The following is a 23,966-nucleotide window of genomic DNA, read 5'->3' on the forward strand; positions in this document are numbered from 1 at the left end:
CGCCAATAGAAATTCCTATGGTTTGCTACTAGACGTACAGGCTGAGCAAATTAATTTGCCGCCGCTAGGGTGCGTCTAGATTTCTAGGCTAGGTACAGGCTATAGTCATCTCACAACTTGATTACCGTTACACTCTCCTCATAGGTCTCCCAGCCTGCACAGTGAAACCTCTTCACATGATCCAGAATGTGGTCTTCAACCAACCCAAAAGGGCACGTTACCCCGTTGATCACTTAGCTACACCGGCTACCTATAGCCGCATGTATCAAATTCAAATCACTAACGCTTGCCTACAAAGTAGTCTCCAGTTTTGCACCCACTTACTTGAATGCCCTCATACCTCCCAACCGTTGTGCTCCTCAGATGAATGACGTCTGGCTCTGCCACCCCGTATGCAATCCAAACTTTTCTCATCTGTTGTTCCCTGTTGGTGGAATGCACTACCAATTCTTACCAGAGCAGAAGCGTCACTCTCTACCTTCAAAAAACTCCTGAAGACCCAGCTCTTCATATAGTATCTCATTTGTAGCACTACCTACAACTAGACTTGCTAATTCTAGCACTTACCACCTGACTAGAACTGACACTTGACTGTATGGAAGTAGCACTCACTGCTGCACTAACTTATCACACTCTACCTTGATTGTTTGTTTCCCTCATTGGAAGTCGCTTTCGGTTAAAAAGTCAGCCAAATGTCATGTATGTAATGACTCTAGTATGGAGCCTTGTGGAAACACATTGAAATTTGTTTGTAAGAGTTTTTAAACCACCCCATCCCTTTTGTAGACATACCAATTTTAGCCAAACAACGTAATATCATAAAAAAGTATCATGGTCTAAAGTATCAAAGGCCTTGGAAAGATCAACAAACAGTGCTGCACATGAACTTTTACAAGTTATCAATGGCACTGATAATAACATCAACCACTTTTGCTGCTGTGATAGTGCTATGCCTTTTTCTGAAGCCTTGAAGCTCTCGAAACTCTTAATTGATCACTAACTACAGACTCCAAAACTGAAAGTTTAGAGATAATGGTCCAACATAGTTGGATCCCCACCTTTTAATAGGGGTGTTACATGTGCTGTTTTCCAAGAGTCAGGAAAAATATTTTGCTCCAAGGACAAATTAAAAATACAAGTTAAGGGCTCAGCGATAATATCGGCAGAAAGTTTCAGGAGTGACGGATCAAGACCATCAGATCCAGCTGACTTTCTGCAATTTATCTTTTTTAACAATTGTTATATTATATTTTCTGCTAGTTAGCTGGTGAGTAGCCACTGAACGATTTGAAATCAATGTTGATGTTTATAATGTTGGATTCCTGCCAGCAACGTCTTCGGACATTAATAGCCTAATTTAGAGGAGAAATTGTTTTGCTCACCCTTGTTTAGAGGGGTGAGGATCTGCTTGTTTCAAATGAGTAACTGTCCATATGATTTCTGGTCCTTCAGGTAGCCCTCATTCCCAAAAAGGTTAGAGACCCTTGATCTACATTTTTTGGAACAAGTCTAAGTAAGCAACAGGGTCCTGACTCCAATCATTGCACAGATTTTCTATGAGAGTCACAAATACATGTTGGAGAACAGTATTAAAATTTTTTTATTTATAAATAACTTGATGAATACCAACTGTGCAAAATGAAGACATAAAGTGAGGCATTTCATTAAAACAAAAACAAGCAGTTCAACAGCACACAACACACATTTAATGTCTTGGAGAAGTTGAGTAATAAAACTACCATGGTTAAAATACCCAAATAAGAGCACACAGAGATTAAACAATACCAATAGAAACATCTCTACATTTCAACATTAAATACAAACTGCTCAGGAGTCCAAATTACAAAGTTGCATTGTTCTGAACAGCAGACATTGTAAGGTGAACGAGCTGTGCCTGCATTCTAAAATCCATTTTTATTTTATTTCATGTGACAATTACAAGAAATTACTTGCTTTGCTTTAAAATAGTTTGGGGAGCTGCCTCAATCGGCTAAGGTCAAGGAAATTTCCAACAGAGCCCTGCGTGTCCATGGTACCCAGAGGAGACTGGTTCTCTGAAGCGGAATGTCTCTTTTGAGTGATCTCTCTTGTGCCAGTTTTCTCTGTGTGGTTATGACTGTGCAAAAGCATGTGTTTGTCACCAAAAACCAGGCCTTCATTCTCAAGGTGGGGGGAGCTGTGAGGTCCTGGTGGGGAAGATGGCACATTAATGCCTTTCTGAAAATCATCACTGTTCCTGGAGCTGTCCATTTGTGCTGAGCAATCCAACACAGTGTCATGATGCATGCCATTTTGTTGCTCCTGCAGGTCCTCCTCCTCACTGTCACCACCCTCAATGAGTCCATACCGCTTCATGTATTTCTGTGTGGCTAAGGACATATTCGTAGGCGACAGGATGCTAAGGCCTGCTGCAGTCCTCTCTGTCTTGCTCAGAAAATCCACTCTTGGTGGAATTGCATTAGAGGTCTGCTTGGCTTCCCTTTTAAAAGAGAGGTGAGATAGCTGGGCATCACTCAGATACTTGAGGGCAATCGAGTTAGCCTCCAAACTAAGGTCAGCACTGCATCCAGGTGTCAACATGCTCGCACTTACAAAGTCACACACAGCTAGCCTGGGGATCACTGCCTCAGGATTGATGGATGCCAGGGTGCTGCTTATAGGGAGAAAACTTCGATAAGTATACCATTTTAGATTATTAAAAAAAAAAAAACAACAACCTTACAAAAGCTTATGTAATTGCATAAACATACCTGGCACTCTCCACTGTGGCACTAGTAGACATGCCTTTGCCTTTGGAGTCAACATTGACACCCAACTTCTCTAGATGTTTCACAGTCGCATTGTACACCTGGTCCCCCTTGTGAGAGGACTCAGATTGAGACAAAGCCTTCAAAGAGGGTACTGGTGACCGACAGTTGGGAGAAGAAGCCTCTCTGGCTTGGACTAAAACAGGAGATAGGGCTGTCTCTGCAGCTAGTACAGTCCTGTATTCACTTCTGGAACTTCTTGCCTCTCCTTTCAAGGTGTCCTGAAGACGATCATTTACTTGTCCCTAAATAAGATCACACAGGGGTAAAAATGTACATACACATGATTATTTCTTAACACATTTTAAACCACCTTTGAGGTACAGTACAGTACATTTACAACTATATATATATATATATATATATATATATATATATATATATATCCAATGGCTTTAAATTAATTCATTTTTCCGCAATGGTTTACATGGCATTCTGAGTTTATAGAAGAAAATAGAAACAATTTTGAGAAACCTGTGACAACTGTCCTATAGAGAGTGTCACAGGCATTATTTGTTATTTATAGGGGTACGATCACGATTTTGATTTCAAGTCGAAATCGATCAAAATTACATTTCAATCTCGAACTTCGAACTCAGAAGTAGAATCGACGATGTAGCCACACCCCCAATGTCACGTCCAGCATGTATGCCAAGACGCAAAAACACACACGTGTTGAACTGTGGCGTCAACACTCTTTAGGCTGCAGCCAGTTAAAAAATACACATCAACCGACCGAAATCGAAGCCTCTCTTGCTACTCTGAAATCATCGGTGTGGAAGTATTTTGTCGTTCATTCACATCAATTAACACTAACTTACTCAACTTAGCAAGTGAAAAGATGATCTAGGCCTAGTTATAGTCCAAAATTACTTTAAGGCATAAAATGCACATTGATAAGTACAGTAGGTCATATTCCATAAACACTAACCTTGGGTCTCTTCAGAGTGTGCTGAAACAATCAAATTATCATTCTGTGTTGTTTCATTTCACTATGTTCACGTCTATGTTTAATGTTTGTTCTGTTTACAACCTCGTGGTTGTAATGGTTTCAAAAACAAAGCGGTTTCAAAATGAAAGCCCCCCGAAACAGAATAGGAAAGGCCAAAAAAAGTAAACAACATAAGGAATGCATTAATAGTAATATTAACTCATTGAATGCCAAGCTGTTTTTGGGAGCTTTGTCCTACAGTAGAGTGGCAGCAATCTAGACCCTTGTTGATGATTTTTGTACAGCCACAGCATATTCTGTGTTATAGCTATGAACACATACAATAGCTCGATTAAAAGGTGAGACTTTAAGCTCTCGGTGGGTGCAAACCGTGTATTTCTACACGCCTCTGTTCCTGAGAAATCCCAAGCTAAACAGTGGCTAGTTTTCATCAAAAAATATGAAGTGTTGCCTGTTACTTACTTGTGTAAACTTTCTGGGAAGTGATCAGCGAGACCTGGCGAGACTGCCACCTAGTGATAGACTAACGAAAATGGCCTGGTTTTGACCTGATGTGCATGCGTCACTGATTCGACCCAAAGCGGCAACCGAGTTATGAAAAAATGTCCAGATTGTGCGTTTTCATGAGTTTCACAATCGTCATATATTTCATTTCCATTCATCACAGAGTTCCCAAAATCACATATAAGGTGTGTTAGAGTGTCTAGTTTCGTAATTAAAAAAAAAGCTAAAAACGTAATATTACGTTTTTGGCACTCATGAGTTAAAAAAAGATCGAAAATCGAATCGTGACTTTAAAATTAAAAATTAAATTGAGGATTTGGATTATCGTGACACTACTTATATTTAGGTCAATAAATTCAAGGTGCTGCATCAAGAGTAATGGACTTGTAATTATCAGGATTATTATTGTTCTTCCTTAGCCTGTTTAAAACCAAACCAAACCAGTCTGGGGACTCACGATTGGGAAACCTTTCCAAACCTAGCATGGTGAAGGGCATAGACATAGTGTTAACTTTGAAATCAAGCCAAACCAAGCACATTGATCAAGGGATTAAGGGACTACCGGTCGCCGTGAACATGGAGTAGACAGAAATACTTCATGCTCCCACCTACTATATAAAAATTCGGTAACACTTTATTTTAAGGTTCACATGTTAGCCACCAATACATACCTAATTAATACCTGTATTAGTGACTTGTAAGGCATGTGTTTAACAACATTAACCATTTGTTAGGTGTGTATTCACAAATTTCTTGTTCATGACGAATTAGGCCTTTATTATTGATATAATCTTAATAATGACCTTGTAAGCCTTGATCTCTACATACTAATTCGTAGTAAGTACCAAAATAGAATATGCATAACCTACTTGTATACTGTCGGAATAAATCCCAAATAGTAGGAGAACAGTTGTAGAATAAGCAAGTGTATGGCTCAACCTCATTGCTGCATTTCACTGCCCAGGTTGCTGTGTGAAATAGCACTTAATAACTGGGAGATTGGCTCCCTTTCTAAAGTGGAAACTGGTTCCTTGGCAGCAAGCACATTATCATCAGTAATACATCTGCAGTATGTACTTATTAATCATGAATTGGTTCCATATTCTAAAGTCAGGCATTATTATTATTAAGAATTATATGATGGGAACAGTCTAGACTATAACTCCTGGTCAATACATTCTTTACCCTTAATACATTGCTAGTGCATACATTGTTCATTCAAAATATGGTCCCTGTTCTAAAGTAGAGGCTGGGAGGGTGTTAACAATAGAAAAAAATATGAGAAAAGTGACAGCACTGACAATGTTCATTTAACAAGTTCTGTAAACATGTTACATTGTACTCTCAATGAGCTCACAAAGCACAAAAAGACTAGCAAAAGCTAGTTTTAACTAAAAACACGTATTTTAAACAAATAAAAACACGTCTTTTAAACAAATAAAAAGGGCAAAAGAATTGTCATTCAACACATCTGTGGTGGTCTTCTTTGAAACTGTCACTTTTCTCATCTTCTTTTCTATTGTTAACACCCTCCCAGCAATGAGGTTGAGCCATACACTTGCTTATTCTACAACTGTTCTCCTACTATTTGGGATTTATTCAGACAGCAAACAAGTAGGTTATGCATATTCTATTTTGGTACTTACTATTAAGTAAGTCATTATTAAGATTATATCAATAATAAAGGCCTAATTCGTCATGAACAAGAAATTTGTGAATACACACCTAACAAATGGTTAATGTTGCCTAACACATGCCTTACAAGTCACTAATACAGGTATTAATTAGGTGTGTATTGGTGGCTAACATGTAAACCTTAAAATAAAGTGTTACCAAAAATTCTATTGATATAGCTCCCTTCTCTCAACTCTAAAATCCACGTACGATTGCAAACCCCCAACGAACAGCCTGTCAAATGACATCGAAACAGAAACGCAAAAAATGAACTTAATTATCTGTTGGTTGCAGTATACAATCTTACCAGTAAATCTTGAAAAAACCTTTGATCGGCGGCTACACTTTTGCCGTGTGACTCATCTGTATTAGCTGACTGGAACTGGTAACACATGCTGGCACTCTCTCCAAGCATAAGGCTCTGAAAAGAATGAGATACACCTGGGCTCCTACAAGGTGTTAAAATGAACACAAAAGAAACATCACCAATTAACACATTACACTAGCATTACAACTGTTGGCTATGGGCTTTACTGAGCGCATTTCAGGTAGCCTATCTTACATCTACAAAATGATTATATAAATAACTGCAGGCTACATGCCATGATGAATATTAAATAGATTGTTTGCAAGTTGGTGTTAACATTACTAGCGTGAACATTGCGCTTTCATCACGTTAAAACACACTATGATCACAGCATTTATTTCCTTATTTATTTATTTATGTCTCATGAATCTCAAGATTTCTGATCTTGTGTCCCGTTCGCTCACTCACCCAGGGCTGCCTGCCTGACACGCCCACTATGCGTATAAGCATCATGAAGGAGAGTGGGAGCAGTGTACTCCACACAGACATGCTACTATTTTAATAAAGTATCGATTCTAAAAACGTTGGAAATCGTGATTTTTTTTTTTTTGGGAGAGCATCGTGATGGCTTTCTAGTATCAAGACATTGTGCAACACTAATCAATATACTGCATCCATTGCTCAATTTAAAATGAAACAGCAAGACTGAAGTACATTTGTTGTGATTCCTTGTGGTTCTGATCACTGCTCCTAGTCTCGTCCTCAGGGTCCTTTATCCTGTTTGTGTGCGTTTGACTTATGGCTGTGGGACTGGACTGTCTTGAATGGGCCGAGCCGCTGCTGAGAGTTCCTGGAGTACCACCTCTCCACCACTCATCCTCACTCTTGCCACAAAACAGACTAGCACCTGGAAGACAGAATCACAGACTGTATGGGACTGCATGTATCAGCATGTTTATGACTACTGACAGGTGAAGTGAATAACGCTGATTATCTCAACTGTAAGTTGGTGGGATATATTAGGCACCAAGTGAAATTTTTTTCCCCAAAGATGATATGCTGGAAGCAGGAAAAATAAGCGGTGCTGTGAAAACCGCAGCCCAGTCAGGGTGCCCAATCCTGTCCACTGCGGAAAGCACCAACAATGGGCACATGAGCATCAGAACTGGACCACGGAGCCAAAAGTCCTTGATTACTAGCAAGATAGAGCAACGTAATTCGTTACTGTGGGAGCAAAACGGGACAGTTCCGGTCTGCATAAGTGGTAAAGTAAATTACATTATTAGGCTTGAAATGATCACAAACACTTACAGATTATGACAACATTTTCTAAATAACCCTCAACAAATCCAGAAAGACATAATGACCAATTTATTGGTAAAATTCCACAAGTCTCCATTGACATTAGTGCAGTGAGGGCTTACTCTGGTCTGCATAAAGAGGGATTTTCCCCCTCCCCCTTGCAATAATAGAATGCGGAAGTTGTCGAACGTTTGCGCCTCAAAACACAACGAGTTCAAGGTGTTGACTTGGCCTCCACCTTCTCACCGCTGGATGCTGACCAGGTCTGGGAACTATCTGGACTATTGCAATGGTGTCTGCCGAGCAAGGCCCTTGACAGGCTACAATATGTCCAGAACTCAGCTGCCAGGGTCTTAACACGCACAAAACCCTGCCAGCATATTACCCCCACCCTTCACTGGCTGCCAGTCAAGTCACAAATCACTTTTAAAATCCTCTTTCTCACCTACAAGTCCCTCCACGCACTTGCACACGCACAGCTTTTTGATCTCCTCCACCCCGTCAATCACGGTCCCTGCAATCCTCTGACAAGGATCAGCTTGCCATTCCCCGCATTTAAGCTGTTGCAAGTCCAAGTCATTTTTTGTGACGATCAAGCAAGTCAAGTCAAGTCAAGTCAAGTCAAGTCATAGCTTGGGTCAAGCAAGTCAAGTCATAACCAAATCATACAAATTCATGATGATTTACCCACGTTTTCATTTTTAAATAAGCTACAGTAGGCAAGTTATGAACTGCTGGAGTTTTTTTGTAACAAACAAATAGACATTGCATTCATTCAAGCCACATACATCTGAACGGTTTTTAGAATAAGATGAAATGTATACGAATAAAAATAAACGTATTTCAAGTAGATCTATTATTCAAGTAGACCTATTATTGTTTCAATGTGCCTCAAATATTAGGTAAGCTATATCAAATCATGAAAATATATTCAAACAGTTCAAGTTATACCAGTCATCTCCAGGGACCCAATAATGTTGAAAAAGTGAACTAATTGATGAATCAAACGCTGCTGCCGACGTCACTGCCAAACTTTGACAAGTGCGACTGCGCAATGGGTTTTAGTAGGGTTTAGGACCGTCAATGCTGTATCATATTATAGGCTACATAAGCCTAACATGTGAAGTAAGGAACTTTTCTATGCTGACTGCTGGCAGTTAGCTAGGCCAACTGACTGTTGTTACTACTAGGCTGTAACGTATGAAACGGGGACGTGTTTAACCCTTAAAGCAAAGATCCTTGATTACTAGCAAGATAGAGCAACGTAATTCGTTACTATGGGAGCAAAATGGGACAGTTCCGGTCTGCATAAGTGGGAGTGTCACCTTACGTCACTAAATAAACTTTCTCTCTTAATAAGCAGTAAGAACAGATAAACATAATTGTGTTCACAGTATTATTGTCTATAATCATGTATGATACCAATGAATCATTCTTTACGACATGATATGAATAATTTAATTAGTCATGTGAACCGAGCTAGCTTAAAATGCTATACAAGTGGATGGGAGTAGCTATGGCAATACAGCTATGCGCTAACAAGTGACTAGTAGTTGAAGGACTTCGCTTAAACTTAATATACTGTTGCAAATTCACTTGAGTATAAACTATCCACTTTAACTAATGTCAGTAATGTTATTCAGCTAGTTGTCATTTCAAAGAAATTACACTTCTCCGTTTAAAATGTTACCTTAGCTAAGAGGCTAGCTAGCATGCTAACAACCGGACAGTAACTGGCAGCAGCATGGTCTGATATTAAGTTATTTTATTACAAATCCGAACACACTTTTAGGCTTGAAATGATCCCAAACACTTACAGATTATGACAAAATTTTCCAAAAAAACCTCAACAAATCCAGAAAGACATAATGACCAATTTATTGGTAAAATTCCACAAGTCTCCATTGACATTAGTGCAGCGAGGGTTTACTCTGGTCTGCATAAAGGGGGATTTTCCCCCCTCCCCCTTGCAATAATCGAACGCGGAAATTGTCGAACGTTTGCGCCTCTCGCTCCGCTTTAACCCTCTCTGCTTAAAGGTGTAGGTTTTTGAACGTTCTAAGTTACGCAACAATTGAAGGTTCTAAAATTCTATGTTGAATTCAATGAACCCAGATATTCTTTAGAACGTTCATTTCTCAACTCCTTTAAGGGTTAAGGGGGAGGGAGAAAGAGAGGCGCTTACTATAGGTTATATTGGCAACATTTTCGCTAGCATATCAAGATTAAACTTAGACAAGAAAATGTTTCACTTTGCCATTTCACACAAAACCTAATATCGTGTTAACTAAAAAGCATAATAGATTCAGAGCCAACTCGCCTTAAACAACGTGCCTTAAATTTGACATTAGGTTTCTAACACGACTAACTTCTGACGGATGAAAATCGACGTGGAGGTGGTTACGTCGCTAATTTGCGCACTTGTAGACTGCTGTTCATTTCTCCTTTGAGTTGTCAGATAAATCATATGTGTAGCCAAGCATTATTATGTTTTGTAGAGCGTAGAGCCTTCCATATTTGGAAGTTAGCCTACCTCAGTCTGTCTCATTTGACCTGGCACTTGCTGTTGGTCTGTCGCGTCACTTGGTAATAATGACAGGTTCTCTTGCGTGACACATGCAACAGCACCTAAGCAGATTTTCTAAAATTGTAAAGTTAACTCCTTAATATCTATGAAAAAATAAAAAGTCAAGTAATTTCAAGTCATTTGTCTCAAGTCTAAGTCAAGTCTCAAGTCATGAATAGCAAGTCAAGTCAAGTCTTTTATACATGTTGATCAAGCAAGTCTCAAGTCCTAAAAAATGTGACTCGAGTCTGACTCGAGTCCCCAATGTCTGGAATGTTCGCCTAACCCCTTGGGCGGGACCTACTAAGGTCAATTAATGGAAGTAGGCCTTCTTATCTAGTGAAAAAGTCATATATCTCACAGGAAATAAATGCTATGTGAAGCTGCATGAAAACACTATGATTGGTAACACTTTACTTGACAGTAGACATAAGAGTGACATCACACCGTCATGAACACATGACAGTGTCATGACACTTGAACCCTAGGCCAAACCGCTAACCTTTTGACTGCAGTGTCTAGCCAGTGGTGGCAGGCGAGCTAATTAGGCTAATCAGCTAGTTCAAACGTTTAAGTACTTAATGAAGATATCCAGGGGTCTTTATGCGTCGACTAAGTTGATGTTGCCTACAAACAACATTCATGTTCATAAAAAACAACAAGGTCAATAAGACATAATATATTTCATACCTATGTTGCAGCATGTAGCCTAGCTGTCTAGCTAGGTTTACAATGCAATCCAATGTCCGAAAATACTAGCAGTTCGCCTGTCAGCTAGCTAAAAAGTTTGAGTGTTTAAACGAACATATATAGTGGTCTATTTAGTGTGGCATATAAACCGCAATTCGTGTTGATACAAGTGCCAATGCCAAAATTTCGTGTTACAGAGGTGTGAGGTGTTTCACTTTGTGGAAACCAGCTGTCAGTGTTCAGATTGAGAATACACATTGTCAAATATTCAACCTAGGGATGCACAATATATTGGCGGCCAATATATTATTGGCAGATAAGTGAAAAAATGAAAATATTATTATCGGTCCGATAACAGAATTCTGGCCGATAATATGCCCCGATATTTTTTTAATCCCTAATTTCCCGACTAGGCGTAGGTCCGTCTGGCTACACTGAGCTACTTGAGCTTGGTTGGCTATACTACTTCCTCAATATAATGTCAGTGGTGTGAATGTATTTCACCACTCTAACAAGATCTGTGAATCTGCGTTGAATCTGTGCATCACAATCCTCTCGTGAATGATCTGGGGGAGTCAGTGACAAAGTGTACCTGTTCCTATGGCAATGCTGACACTGTTCCTCTTCTTGGGATCGGGGGTCATCGGTTTTTGACCAAGGGTTAGTCCAGCAGGCTTCTCCCCTGACTGATGCGAGGAGTCAGAATGGTGAGATGACGTTCCCTGGCTTTGAGCCTCCAGAAGCTTGTGAATCTGAGAAATCACACAGGTTCAGATTATCACTAGCAGCATATACCACAATGCCACATAAGGCCAACTAAGAATAAGAAGGTAGTTAAGTAAAAAAAAAAAAATCCTACATATGGCAACGTATTGATAGGGGTGTGTTATGTTAAACAATCAAGGTTTCAAGGTGAGGGCACTTGGGACAAGTTAAATATTAGTCACCTGTGACTGCAGAAGTTTCAGCTGCCGGTCCTGGTCCATAAGAATTCTATAAGCATCTACTGATAGCATGTTAAAACAAGCATCAGACACATCCATGCAGGCATCCTGGCTCTGGCAACCCTGGCTCACAGATGGCACTGGATGGCTCTGGCGGCGTTTGCTGTGGGAACTATGCTGCAAACAATCCAAATGTGGTGAAGTCTTTGGGACATACACTGGGCCCTGATGGGAAGTCCGGTGAGGTGGTGACAGGCAACAACCTCTGTGAGGAGTTGATTTGGGAATACAAGAAACTGTGGCAGGGTTAGTGGGAGTCATCTGATTCAACAGATCTGAGGGTAGGGGTGTCTCTGGCCAATGTTGAGACTGATAGGACAGAGCAGTGTAGTGGTGGTGGCAGCAGCTACATGGCTTATTGACACACTTTAAGGAGGTGCTGGGAAACATGCACAATTGTGGCAGAGGCTGAGCTGGGGTGGTACCAGAGAATCTACAATAGGGTGATTGTGAGTGTATAGACTGATCTGGGGTGTAAGGTTTGGATTCCTGGGCATAGCCAAGCTCAGAAGACCCATCAGGTAAAGTAGCCATCTTAGGTGGGGAGGACAACAAAGGCAACGATGAACGATGTGAAAATCCAGTTGACCCGTCACAACCCTCTTTAGACATGGTTTGAGTAACAGTTCTGTTCATTGGGGGGCAGGCATTGAGCTTGTTCTGTCCACTGACATAAAGTTCTTTATGGGTTTTGGGGAATGCACAAATCTCCCTTTGCTGTAGGGTGGGAAGGGGAAGGTGTTGTGGAGTTGCATCGGGAGACTTTGTTATCCCAGCCACAAAGCTGACATCCAGTACCAAAGACAGCTCTGGTACTGTGGGCTGCACCGGTCTCATCTAAAAGGAATAAAAGTTTATTAAATGATTGGTCCAGTTTACCGTGTGGGATGGAGATATACATCTTTTTAACTTTGGATTCACTAGTGAAATACAGATGCCTAAGGTTATCAGAATGGACTGTCAGCTTCTAGGATGTAGTTGTATCTTCTTCTACCCAGACAATTAAATAAGTATTAATGTTGAACCCTGTTAAGAGACTTACTGACCTGGTCTCCAGCTGGGTGGGGGTTTGGGGATGGTCTGGGCGAAAGATCCTCATCCTCCACTCCTGAGTCATGGTCATTAATGGATATCCTATGTTGAGGAGAGGTTGCTACTTTATCTCCAGTGATATGCCTGAAGAGATAAGGACACAGAAAAATAAAACACAAAAAACCAACACCACATTATTTTTCCAGAATCATCAAAAATGTTGTACCTGCTAGATGCAGCGCGAGACATCACTTCCTTATAGAACTCAGTGGCCTGGTTTTCACTCCCAGAGCTGAGTTCAAATGACAAGGGTTTTCTCTCTTTGGGCTCCAAATTCTACTCAGCAGGAAGACATCAAATCCACATCTGAGACATTTTAAATCTAAGCCTTTTTCTGTGACAGTCAGTTTATGGTATTGGGAGTAAGTGCTGTGGAGATGCCATATTTGATGCAGCAACACGAGAAGGCACCATATAAAGTGACTCAGTTTCAGAATAATCTGAACGAATACTAAACTATAATTTCAAATATTTTGAGAAAAATCACCATATCAATAGCTTGTAAAGGGTTTGGTCACACTCACCCACACATTGTTATAATAATCATGATTGTGATGATAATCTTTAATATAATCTACTGTTATTCATATTGTTCTTAACATCTGTGTTAACAACTCTGTAAGTCCTAAAAGTTCATTCACAGGGTTCCCACTCTAAAAAAAAAAAGAATGTCCATGACTTACTATATAATGAATGGTACAATATACCAACCAAATATTTCAGAGCAGCCACATAATTTTCAAAAATCTTTTACTTTTTCAGAGCGGGAGATGAAATGGGCATTGAATAAACATTGGATTAACCACAACTACTCAAGCAAGCAGTAAAGCTAATAACCAGACATACACCGATTCTGTGTGGAACTATAATAACATTAATGTATTTTGGCAAGTCAATTTTAAACTGCTACAATACAATTCCCTGATATTCCATGACTTTGTTAGCCTCTCAAGCCTATTCAAGCACTTTCAAAGGTCAATTTTCAAGCTTTTCCAGCTGTGGTAAAATACATATTTTAGGGATACATACATGTGCCCTTGCACTGGAACTGACCTTGTAGAGTGTGAGGGACTCTGTACTTGTTAGCAGAAGCAAGTCCATATTGTGGTTCTCTCTGCTGGTTGGTTGGCATTGGTAGAATTCTGGCTCTCTGTGGGTTAAGGAATACAGCACCACCAGAAAGGGTCTTCCTTCAGATAAAACCCTGCGGAGATAAACAATCTATAAGAAAAACAGCAGTGTAGTAGCGCAGACTCCTGAGGAAAGGACTTTCCTACTGCTAAGTCTTCATTAATGAGTTTTTATTTTTTAATTATATACAGTGCATACACACATACACAGCTCTGGAAAAAATTAAAAGACCACTGCACATTTTTCTAATGTCATCCTATGGTTGGCCTAGTGTTAATTTTGTCACCTATTTTTAATTTAGTCTTAGTCTTGTGACGAAATGTCCTTTTTAGTCTTTGTCATTCAAATATAATTTTTGTTAGTCAAGTTTTAGTCGACTAAAAGTCTCGTCATTTTAGTCTAGTTTTAGTCAAAAGAAAACTAAAGGTATCTTAGTCTTAGTCAGTTTTAGTCAACACATTTTAGTCTTTTTTTTTTATAACAAATTATTTCTGATTACCATGAGTCAAATAGTGTTTCACACATCTCAATTTTCCAACAATATTGTGTGTCCACAGGGCTACTCGTCTGTTATAATTACTCATTCTGATTTTTTGTCAGTCAGTATGTTTACATGCACAGGTAAGTCGAGCTACAGTTATAGCTCGGCTGGGATTTGACCATAGACAGTAAAAGATTCAACTGGACCACTGTGGTCCGGGAATCACTGGTGTCCGCAAGCGATCCCAAGTGGTCCGCGAGCAGACGTGGTAAAATATAATATAGATGAGTTGTTTGCAATATTGAACCAACTTGTATGTAAAAACAGTTCTGCAACACTGTATATGTAAGATATGCCAGTTTAAATCATACAGTATGAATCCACACAATAAGCAAAGTGCAAAGACAATAAGCAAGGTGGTTCAGTGAGTAGGCCTATAGTGTAGACTAATTATAGGCTACTGTTGAAGTAGGTCTAATCTTTTTTTTTTTTAGCTAGGGTTAGTTAAGTGGTCCTGAAACTGAAAAAGTTTGAGAAACACTGTCGTAGACCAAAGTATTAATGTTTTACTCCTCCTCGCTAGATGGCGATATATGCCCAAACACAACACATTCCCCAAACAGACTCTCCATCTTAGCCATAGCTAACTTACTAGCGAACTTTCCATATTAGCTTACTTGCTAGCAAACTTTGCATCATCAGTCTAACTAGTTAAATAGTTGACATTACATGATGAACATTTTCGTATGGACATTCGGGGGGATGTTAATTTGTATGACAGAAGCTTCAACTTCTGGGTATGTAGCATTGTGGCATAAAGCTTAGGTAGTTAGCTTGCTAACTCTGGCAAAAATCGCCAGTGTTCTTGTTCCATGTAGTTTCGTGTTGCAGCAACAGGGTTGCAGCAACAGCAAATAGACTAGCCTACAGGAAAGCTGTTATGCAATTATGAACTCATTCGAATATTTTGAAAACGTAACAGCTAGATATTCTGTCTTCTCATTTTGTAGACGAAAATGAAGAGAGATTTTATCTTAGTTTTTATTTCATGCAAAACATTTTAGTCTCGTCTTTTTTCGTCAACAATAATGCATCTTAAGATAGTCTTAGTCAGTGTTTCAGGACATTACTGCCGTCTCGTCATCGTCTCGTCTTAGTCATGAAAAAAAAGGTTGTTGACGAACATATTTCCTCTCGTCTCGTCTGACGAAATTAACACTATTGCTGAATGACATTCGAAAGAGTTAAGTCATATTCAAAATTAAGAGACCATGGCAAATTTGAATGACATTACACACACGTGTATATATTAGTATATATATATTTATTTTAAGCTACAATGCAATATCTACAAACAGCTATGAGGGGGGCAAGTACCCAGCAGAACACATTTGTCATGGAAGTTTCATGTCAATACATCAAAGGCATGGCCACAAGCACTAACAGCGTAGCTGTTAAACCCAAAGTAAATACATATGCACAAAGACCCACCTTTCCTGAATAGAGGCGCTGTAGAGGTACCTAAGGCACCATGCCCACACCTGAGGACTATGGATGTGTGTGACTCCACACAACCATCTGCCACAATAAACAACAATAAAACAATAATAACAACAATACAAATGTTAAGAGATTTTACGAAGTCAACACAATATTGACAAAATGGAAAGATGTGTGGAACAACTTACACTCCAACTAGTGGGAGGGTGTAGACCTTGGGATCGGATTCTAGCACTAACAGTAGCTTGCAGGTCTGGTCCATGCTTAAAAATCTAAACAGGCATGAGTGTGAGAGTGACAGTGTATAGGGATATATCACACAAACACACGGGCCACAATAGAAAAGATGGTATGACATTAGTATGGTGGTATAGTATGGTGGCAGTATGGTATATGGACATTTTGACAAACTATACCATCCACTCACTAACACAGCCATTAACAATACACCGAAATCCAAAGAATAAATCATAGACATTGGTTGGCTTGTGCGCCTCCCTTACCCTCGCTTCTGGCTAACTGTGTTGAGGGGCTGTGCCAGGTTGATCGGGGAGCTGAGGTTCCGGGCCAGAGCAGTGGGAATGATTGGTATGCCTTTGATAGGAGTGGCCTTTAGCATGGTTGCAAGGGTGAAGCCTGCCCAGTACAGATTGAAGTTAAGGCTGTCGGTGTTCTCTATGCAGCTAAGCCAGCCTCGCAGCATGAGTAGCTGAGAAAGCTCCATAGCCTTTTTGCTGGTGCAGCTTTGCTGAAGTATCTATACAAGGGGGGAGTAGGGAAATTGACATCCGTAATAGTCCATAAGTTACAGTCAAACTAATAGAAAATTCCACATTGATTTCTGCAGTTTTGTTTTGTTGGTTGCTTTCTAACCTGCATAGTGCCATTCTAGTTGTTTTTTTTTTCATTCTAGTTTTTATTGCTGATAAAAAAAGTTGGTAACACTCCATAAAAAGGTGCCATAATAGCAAACTAGTAATTACCTAACGCTTTGTTAATATTTGTTAATTGTTACTAAAATATCTATTTGGTACAAGTTAATAGTTTTTTTTCATCATTAATTAAATATTAGTTGTTTGCATAAAATCTGTATGTTAATGTTTCAACAAATCTATGAACTAATATTGTATTAATATTTGTTAATAGTTAACTAAATGTCTTTTTGGCACTAATTAACAGTTATTTCTTACATCATTTGAATGTTAAATGTTTATTTACAAACTATATACTAATATAAAAGTTAATGACATATTATTATTTATCTTGCTTTTCTGATTAGCTTTGTGGAGAATTTATGGTTTATGGCTTTATGGTCTTGTGGGGTGTAGCTATAAGGCACCCTACTGCCAGTGGTTGGTTGTGTGGGAGTTTGCGCACCTCTTCTTCCACTTCCTCCTCATTGAACACCTTTGTGGTTGGCTGTCCTGTAATTGGTGACCCTCTGTCTAGTGTTTGAAAGTAGTGTACTCTTTGCCTTTGGAAGTACTAGTTGGTTGCTGCTTGAATTTGGTAAAATTCAGGGGAAGGGGGTGTAACAGAGTTAGAAATGTAGTTTAGCGTTTGTATGTGATTTTCGCCGGAATTAAGCAGCTTTATTGAGATTGGTGTTTTGGACCCCCCTTTGGAGAAACGATATACTGCAGCTCTGCTGCGTTTTGTCCTTGTATTGTTGCCATAGCCGATCAGAAGCGGTATGCTTTCCATTGGGTAGGTTGACTGTATAAAGCACTCCCCACTTTGTTTTAATTTTGTAACTGTAAAATGTTGTTTAAGTTAAAAACTTCGATATACCACCTGTATTATATTACTTTACATGTATTGTTAGGCTTTGGGTGCAATTCTAGTAACTTAGAGAACGTTTATTAATGTTTTCATTATGACCAAGAGTTCATACACACCGAGTCTAACGTGACTAGCTGTAAACTCCGCTAGCAACTTTCCATGTATTCAGTGTAGTTTAGCTTAGTGTGCATGGAAAGTGCAATTCAGTCTAGCAGGAAATGAATGTACATTTAGTTTAGCATTATGTTTATGCATTACCTCCGTATGGTCTACGTCTGAGTGTTTAGTGAGTCTCAGAATATTAATAAACTTGTTCTGTGCACCTGAACATTCCATGTCGCATGTCTCCCTTGCTAGTAGGGCTGACATTGATGGTACAGTATAATGATGCATGTACAGTAATATAGCCCATTCAACTACTTATTATTTTGCTTGTGCAGATGCGGTTTTATGTATGCCAGTGCCTGAAGGCATGTTTTGTTTTAACTTTTCCTAAAGGAATAAATGTGATAAGCCAGTTTTGGTCTCAGTCCCTTCACCGTCTGACTAATAGTTATATATTACTAATATATTAATAAAGCTTAACCAACTTTATTATAAGGGTCCCCCATACTGATAGTTGTATATTACTAATATATTAATGAAGCTTAACCAACTTTATTATAAGGGGCCCCACGCTTATAGCTATATACTACTAATATATTAATTAAGCTTAACCAACTTTATTGCAAGCGGTTCCGGCGCCGATAAAAGTGGCAGCATGTCAAGGTAGCTCCGTGTTTTTTTCTTGAATTTCCTCTTGGGGATCAATAAAGTATCTATGTATCTATCTATCTATTGTAAGGGTCCTATGGAGAGTGGTTCATATTGGGATAGGCAGAAGCACAGTTTAATAACAATTAGTTAAATAATAAGTCATTAACTTTTCTAATAACATATAGTTTGTAAATAAACATTTAACATTTAAATGATGTAAGAAACGACTGTCAATTAGTGCCAAAAAGACATTTAGTTAACTACTAACACATATTAATGTTTTAGCAAATCTATTAACTAATATTTTATTAACATACAGATGTTATGCAAACAACTAATATTTAATTAATGATGAAAAAAATATTAACTTTTGCCAAATGAATATGTTAGTAACAATTAACAAATACTAACAAAGGGTTAGGTAATTGCTAGTTTGCTATTTATTATGGCACCTTATTATGGAGTGTTACCAAAAAGTTTTAATATTTTATGAAAATATTAAAGGAATCAAAACTTATATCATGAAAATGAAGGAAGCAAACCTAAAATCATGTTCTCTTTTTTCTCATTTTTATATATGCTGCTTGAGATGTCAAAAATTGCTTCACAAATTAGTGAATGATTTTCTAACTTGTTTTTGTTTGGCTGTGACCATTTAGATTTGGTGTTACATAAAAAATATTTTTAGTAATTTAATTTGCACCATTTTGCTGATCAGCATGGACAAGAGGGTGATTGTTGTAAAAAGGGTAAATTGTGTTGTTCATGAAGTATTAGTATTATTAATATCTACAATATTGTGAAGAGAATGTATTTACAGCCTAAAATGAATTATTTTGTGTTAATCTCCTCTTTATCGAAGTAAGTCAAAAACAAACCAACAAAAAATATGATGATTCATTACAGATGCATTGTGGTGATATACAGAGGTACAGAGTATAACCCCAATTCTAAAAGGTTTGGGATGTTGTGTAAAATGCAGATGATCACATTCGGTTTTAATTTACACGTCTCGTAAACCCATATTTAGCTGCAAAAAGGACATGTCAAATGGTCAAAATGACAAATTTGACTATTTCATGGAAAATATGCACATGTTGAATTTGATGCCAACAACATGTCTCAACTTTACGTTTACGTTACATTTCACAACTAATTAGGTGAACTGGAACCATGATTGGGGATCAAAAAAGAGCATCCCAGAGAGTCTCTCGGAAGTAAAGCTGTAAAGAAACCTTTTTGTAAAGAATATCATTGAATGGCTCAGGAAACCATACCATTCTCTATGAGCACAGTTTAATGCTCTATTCACGAGTGTTTACTCTACCATGCAAATAATACATTTTATTTAGACATAATAGAGAAATGTTACCATCTTATCTGAGCATGAACTCATTCAAAATGGACTGATGTAAAGTAGAAAAAGGTAATGTGGTTAGACCAATCAACATTTGCAATTCTTTTTGGAAATAATGGACTCCTCTGGGCTAAAGGGGACAGGGACTATTCAACAATTCAGCGTATCCAACTTGTTATAGTGCTCAGTTCAAAACCCAGCATCTATGACTGTGTGGAGGTGCATGAGTGCCTATGGCATGGGCATCTTGCACATCTAGCAAGGCACCATCAATTCTGAATGATGTACACAGGTTTTGAGCAACATATACTGCAATCCAGACAATGTCTTTTTCAGGGAAGACCTTGAATATTTTCGAGTGGCCCAGCCAGATTCCAGACCTCAATCCAGACCTCATAAAAAAAGGTGAGCACAAGGCTAGAGTGATGGCAAAGAATCATTCCTGCCTCAAAACCTGGAAGTGCAGTCTAGAATCATTGTGGAGACATGGAGAGGCTTCGTAGGTATCATAAGAACCATTTTGAGAGCTGTGATGGCAAATAAAGATGATTCCATTGATTATTTAAAAAGGATATGAATAACTATGGATGCGCCATTTTTCATAAAAATGTTTAAAACGATGAAAACACTTCTTCTGATTCCATGTTTCTACCACATTGTCTTGCAACATTTTGGCATGTGGCAGTGTCATTTTCAGTCATAACAAACATGTTGGTCAAGAGAAAATCAACATTAAATCAATATTTGCCAGGGGTATGATTCATTTTGTTCTTACTGTAACTGTGTATATGTGTGGGAATGAACCAGATTGTGTGAAATTGAATATCATGTCAACAGACCCCTGTATAAATTCAATCACTGCCACTGATTTGGGTGAATACACATTAGGGTGGTCCTTATTTTTCAACTTTTGAAAGTTCATGCTCTCACCCCACAAATATGTTTGAATAAGTAAAAAAAATAATTGGGCAAAAGTTTATCAATATTAATCAATATTTAGAGGTTGCTCAAGACCTTTGAAGTTTAACACATACTGTGCTGTGTGCATATTCAGGATTATTTGCGTATTATGTGATACATTGTGCCAGCATGTATAATTGTTTAATAATATATGCTTATGGCATGTGTATTGATTATTAGTGACCACATTAAAATGGGAATTCCATATTGTCCATGCAAATTTGCAATGCTGATTTGCTGATCTCATCTGCTGATTCCGGTATTTCCCAATAATATGCTGTTGTGAGCAATTCATAGCAACTCCTGTTTTAGTTGTGATATGTCTATCAAGGCATCAATGTGAATGAAGCACAATAGACAATATACACTGAGACAATGGCTGAAGCAACATGAAGCAAATCCGCTATATGGTTACTTGGATCAGAAGAGACTGAAATAACTGGAACAAAGTTTCCCTCCAAGAAGCAGGTTTTATGTTTGTTGTAATATCACCATAAAACATTGAAAAAAAACTTCATGAAAGTGCAACAGCGGTGATCAAAGAAGTCTTGGTATTCTAGGACAAGGCTAGGATTCCCGTTCATCCCCAACATGCCATAAAACAACTGGAAACACTTTACGACAAGTGGCAGAAGCTGAGGAAAAATGCCAAGAGAACTTCTGAGACTCAGCAGTGCAATTTAGAGGACTTCATAGACCAGTTGGGAGACCTGTTTGATATCGCACATCAAGATGCACCCATTCTTCTTAAGAATCCAGAATATAGAGACTTTCTTCTGGCCCAAAGAGAAAAAGGACGTCCTGGGTGTCCAACTCTACAATATGATGATACAATTTAAATCCCTCACTTTGGCCTTTGGCCTTGGACACTGACTGGATCTGCTCCTTGTTATTTTAATTCAATCATCAAGATATACATCCCCAACCGCCCACTGCGGTCTTCTGATGAGCGCCTGTTGTGTCGACTAGTCATAAATGCTAGGTCAAATTCAAGACTTTTCCTCAGTGGTTCCATGTTGGTGGAATGAGTTGCCCAGTGCTCTCCATTCCTGTGATAGTTTTGGGTCATTTAAGAGGGGTCTAAAGGCATATCTGTTCAACATGCACTTAGTTCATTAAGCGCTTCTTATGCGTTATGGTTTGTAAAATATTGTTTTATTTCCATTAGGCTGTTGATTAATTTGACATTGTTGTTTACTATTGATATTCTCTTTAATGTAGCCATGTTATTGTTTTTATATTATTGATTGAATGGACATTATTGTTTATTATTGCTTCCCCTCATTTTCATTATTTATTTTATTAGGCTATTGATTTAATTGACATTGCTTATTATTGCTATTCTCCTTATTATAGTCTGACCAACAAATAATGTTGCATTTTATTTTGTTGTGCATTCTTAAATGGTACAATGTCTGCAAAAGTGAGCGATTCCAGAAATATTCAAAGGCCTTGAGCTACCTCTAGATATTGTAGGAACAATTCAAAATTTTGCACAGTGTGTTTTTATTGATATCCGAACACATTTAGGGGGTGAGAGTTGAACATTTCCAAAACATTTTTTTTTTACCCCATATAAGGACTACCCTAATACACATATTACTCAACTTTTAACCAGTATAAAATATTTAATAATTCATATTCATTGATTCATATTGAACATTATATCACCAAACCCAAATGTGCTACTAAAGTCAATTACTACTTGCATTATACCTTAAGAGATCCACTGAGGTCATCTGCATAGTGTGCAGGAACATTGTTGGTGAGAAGGCCGACCTGCTGGACTTCAAATAAACAGGGCACCACCACATCCCCTGGCAGAAAGGAATTGGGCACCTTTCTTCCTGAGTCTGGCTTCTCCCTGCCAGGGTCCAAGCGATCCAAAGTAAGGGTCACGCCCTCTTCATCTAGACAACAAAAACGTAGTCACAGACAGCTTTTAGAGAAATGTTCATGCAATCAAATTTCGCTGACTGTCAGATATAGTTCACTTTTACACAACATTTAATCTGTTGGTTATTATTAGTATAGAATTTGCTCTTGGCTGACTCCTTGGTGATCAGAGGTGGCAGTAGAGTACACAATCTCACACTCTACAAGTTCTCAAAGAAACATGTACATCTGGAAGAATATCTTGGAAGATATTTGAATATCTTCAAAGTCAAATAATTGTATCAAATGACATGAAATTGAAGCATACAAGAACGTAGGAGAGCAGCATGAAACAATTTCAGCTACTGCAGGTCGAGAAAACTAGACAGTAGTCTAACAACAGTAATCCACACACTTCATCCAATTAGTTACTACCTGGCTGAAAATAAACTGTGGACAATTCTGTTGCCTGTTGTTGGAAATGACATGGACTAGCATTGCCACTAGGACTTTTTTCTTGCTGGTCAGATATCAGGATATCATTTATTTTACCAAGTTTTGACAAGTTGTCCTTGTTCCATCTTCCACATTCATGAAAGGTTTGGTATGAATGTTGGGTCATGTCTCATGAAACAGCCATGAATGCTTTATGTGCAGTTTATGACAGCTGCTATGAATGTGTTATGAACTCACCCGTCAAGTAAAGTGCTACCAAAATGTCTAGCCCCCCCACCCAACTACCACCCCTCCAAAAAAAAAAAAAAAAAAGAATCGAGGTTTGTATCGAACCGTGGGTCAAAAATCGTGATACAAACCGAATCCTGAGGTTGGTGTATCGTTACAGCCCTAATAAAAACCAAGTATGATGTGTTCCAGTTGCTAACAAGTGGTAAGAACAAAATGCTACCATTTGTTAGAAATTGTCTGTTGTTAGCAATTGTTACCAGATATAGCAATACCAGTTTGTAACTACCCGTAAACACCGGAGCGCCACAGGGAACTGTGCTCTCTCCAGTCCTGTTCACCCTGTACACGTCCGACTTCTGCTACAACACTGAGTCATGCCACATGCAGAAGTTTTCTGATGATACTGCAATTGTGGGGTGTATCAGGGACGAGCAAGAGGAGGAGTACAGGAGCCTGGTGGAGGACTTTGTGCATTGGTGCAAACTCAATCACCTTCAACTCAACACTTCAAAGACCAAGGAGATGGTGGTGGATTTCCG

General features: G+C 38.7%; 1 protein-coding gene across 2 annotated transcripts in view; it reads right to left on the reverse strand.

Moving 5' to 3' along the window:
- Window positions 1–1,620: 1,620 nt before the first annotated feature.
- stil (STIL centriolar assembly protein) overlaps window positions 1,621–23,966 on the reverse strand; it is a 45,087-nt gene continuing 22,741 nt past the window's right edge. Inside the window, exons 5-17 of one of the 2 annotated variants that reach the window (XM_048253673.1) lie at window positions 22,582–22,775; window positions 16,514–16,767; window positions 16,199–16,282; window positions 16,002–16,088; window positions 13,952–14,102; window positions 13,065–13,174; window positions 12,853–12,982; window positions 11,750–12,643; window positions 11,395–11,554; window positions 6,959–7,151; window positions 6,245–6,386; window positions 2,751–3,052; window positions 1,621–2,650 (exon numbers count right to left, since the gene is read on the reverse strand). In XM_048253673.1, the coding sequence (XP_048109630.1) occupies window positions 1,960–2,650; window positions 2,751–3,052; window positions 6,245–6,386; window positions 6,959–7,151; window positions 11,395–11,554; window positions 11,750–12,643; window positions 12,853–12,982; window positions 13,065–13,174; window positions 13,952–14,102; window positions 16,002–16,088; window positions 16,199–16,282; window positions 16,514–16,767; window positions 22,582–22,775 (3,392 nt within the window). In that variant the 3' untranslated portion in view covers window positions 1,621–1,959. Of the gene's footprint in view, window positions 2,654–2,750; window positions 3,053–6,244; window positions 6,387–6,958; window positions 7,152–11,394; window positions 11,555–11,749; window positions 12,644–12,852; window positions 12,983–13,064; window positions 13,175–13,951; window positions 14,103–16,001; window positions 16,089–16,198; window positions 16,283–16,513; window positions 16,768–22,581; window positions 22,776–23,966 lie in introns of both variants that reach the window. The other variant, XM_048253672.1, reaches the window with a different exon arrangement.

The sequence above is a fragment of the Alosa alosa genome, chromosome 9 (genome assembly GCF_017589495.1).
Source record: "Alosa alosa isolate M-15738 ecotype Scorff River chromosome 9, AALO_Geno_1.1, whole genome shotgun sequence".
NCBI lineage: Eukaryota > Metazoa > Chordata > Actinopteri > Clupeiformes > Clupeidae > Alosa > Alosa alosa.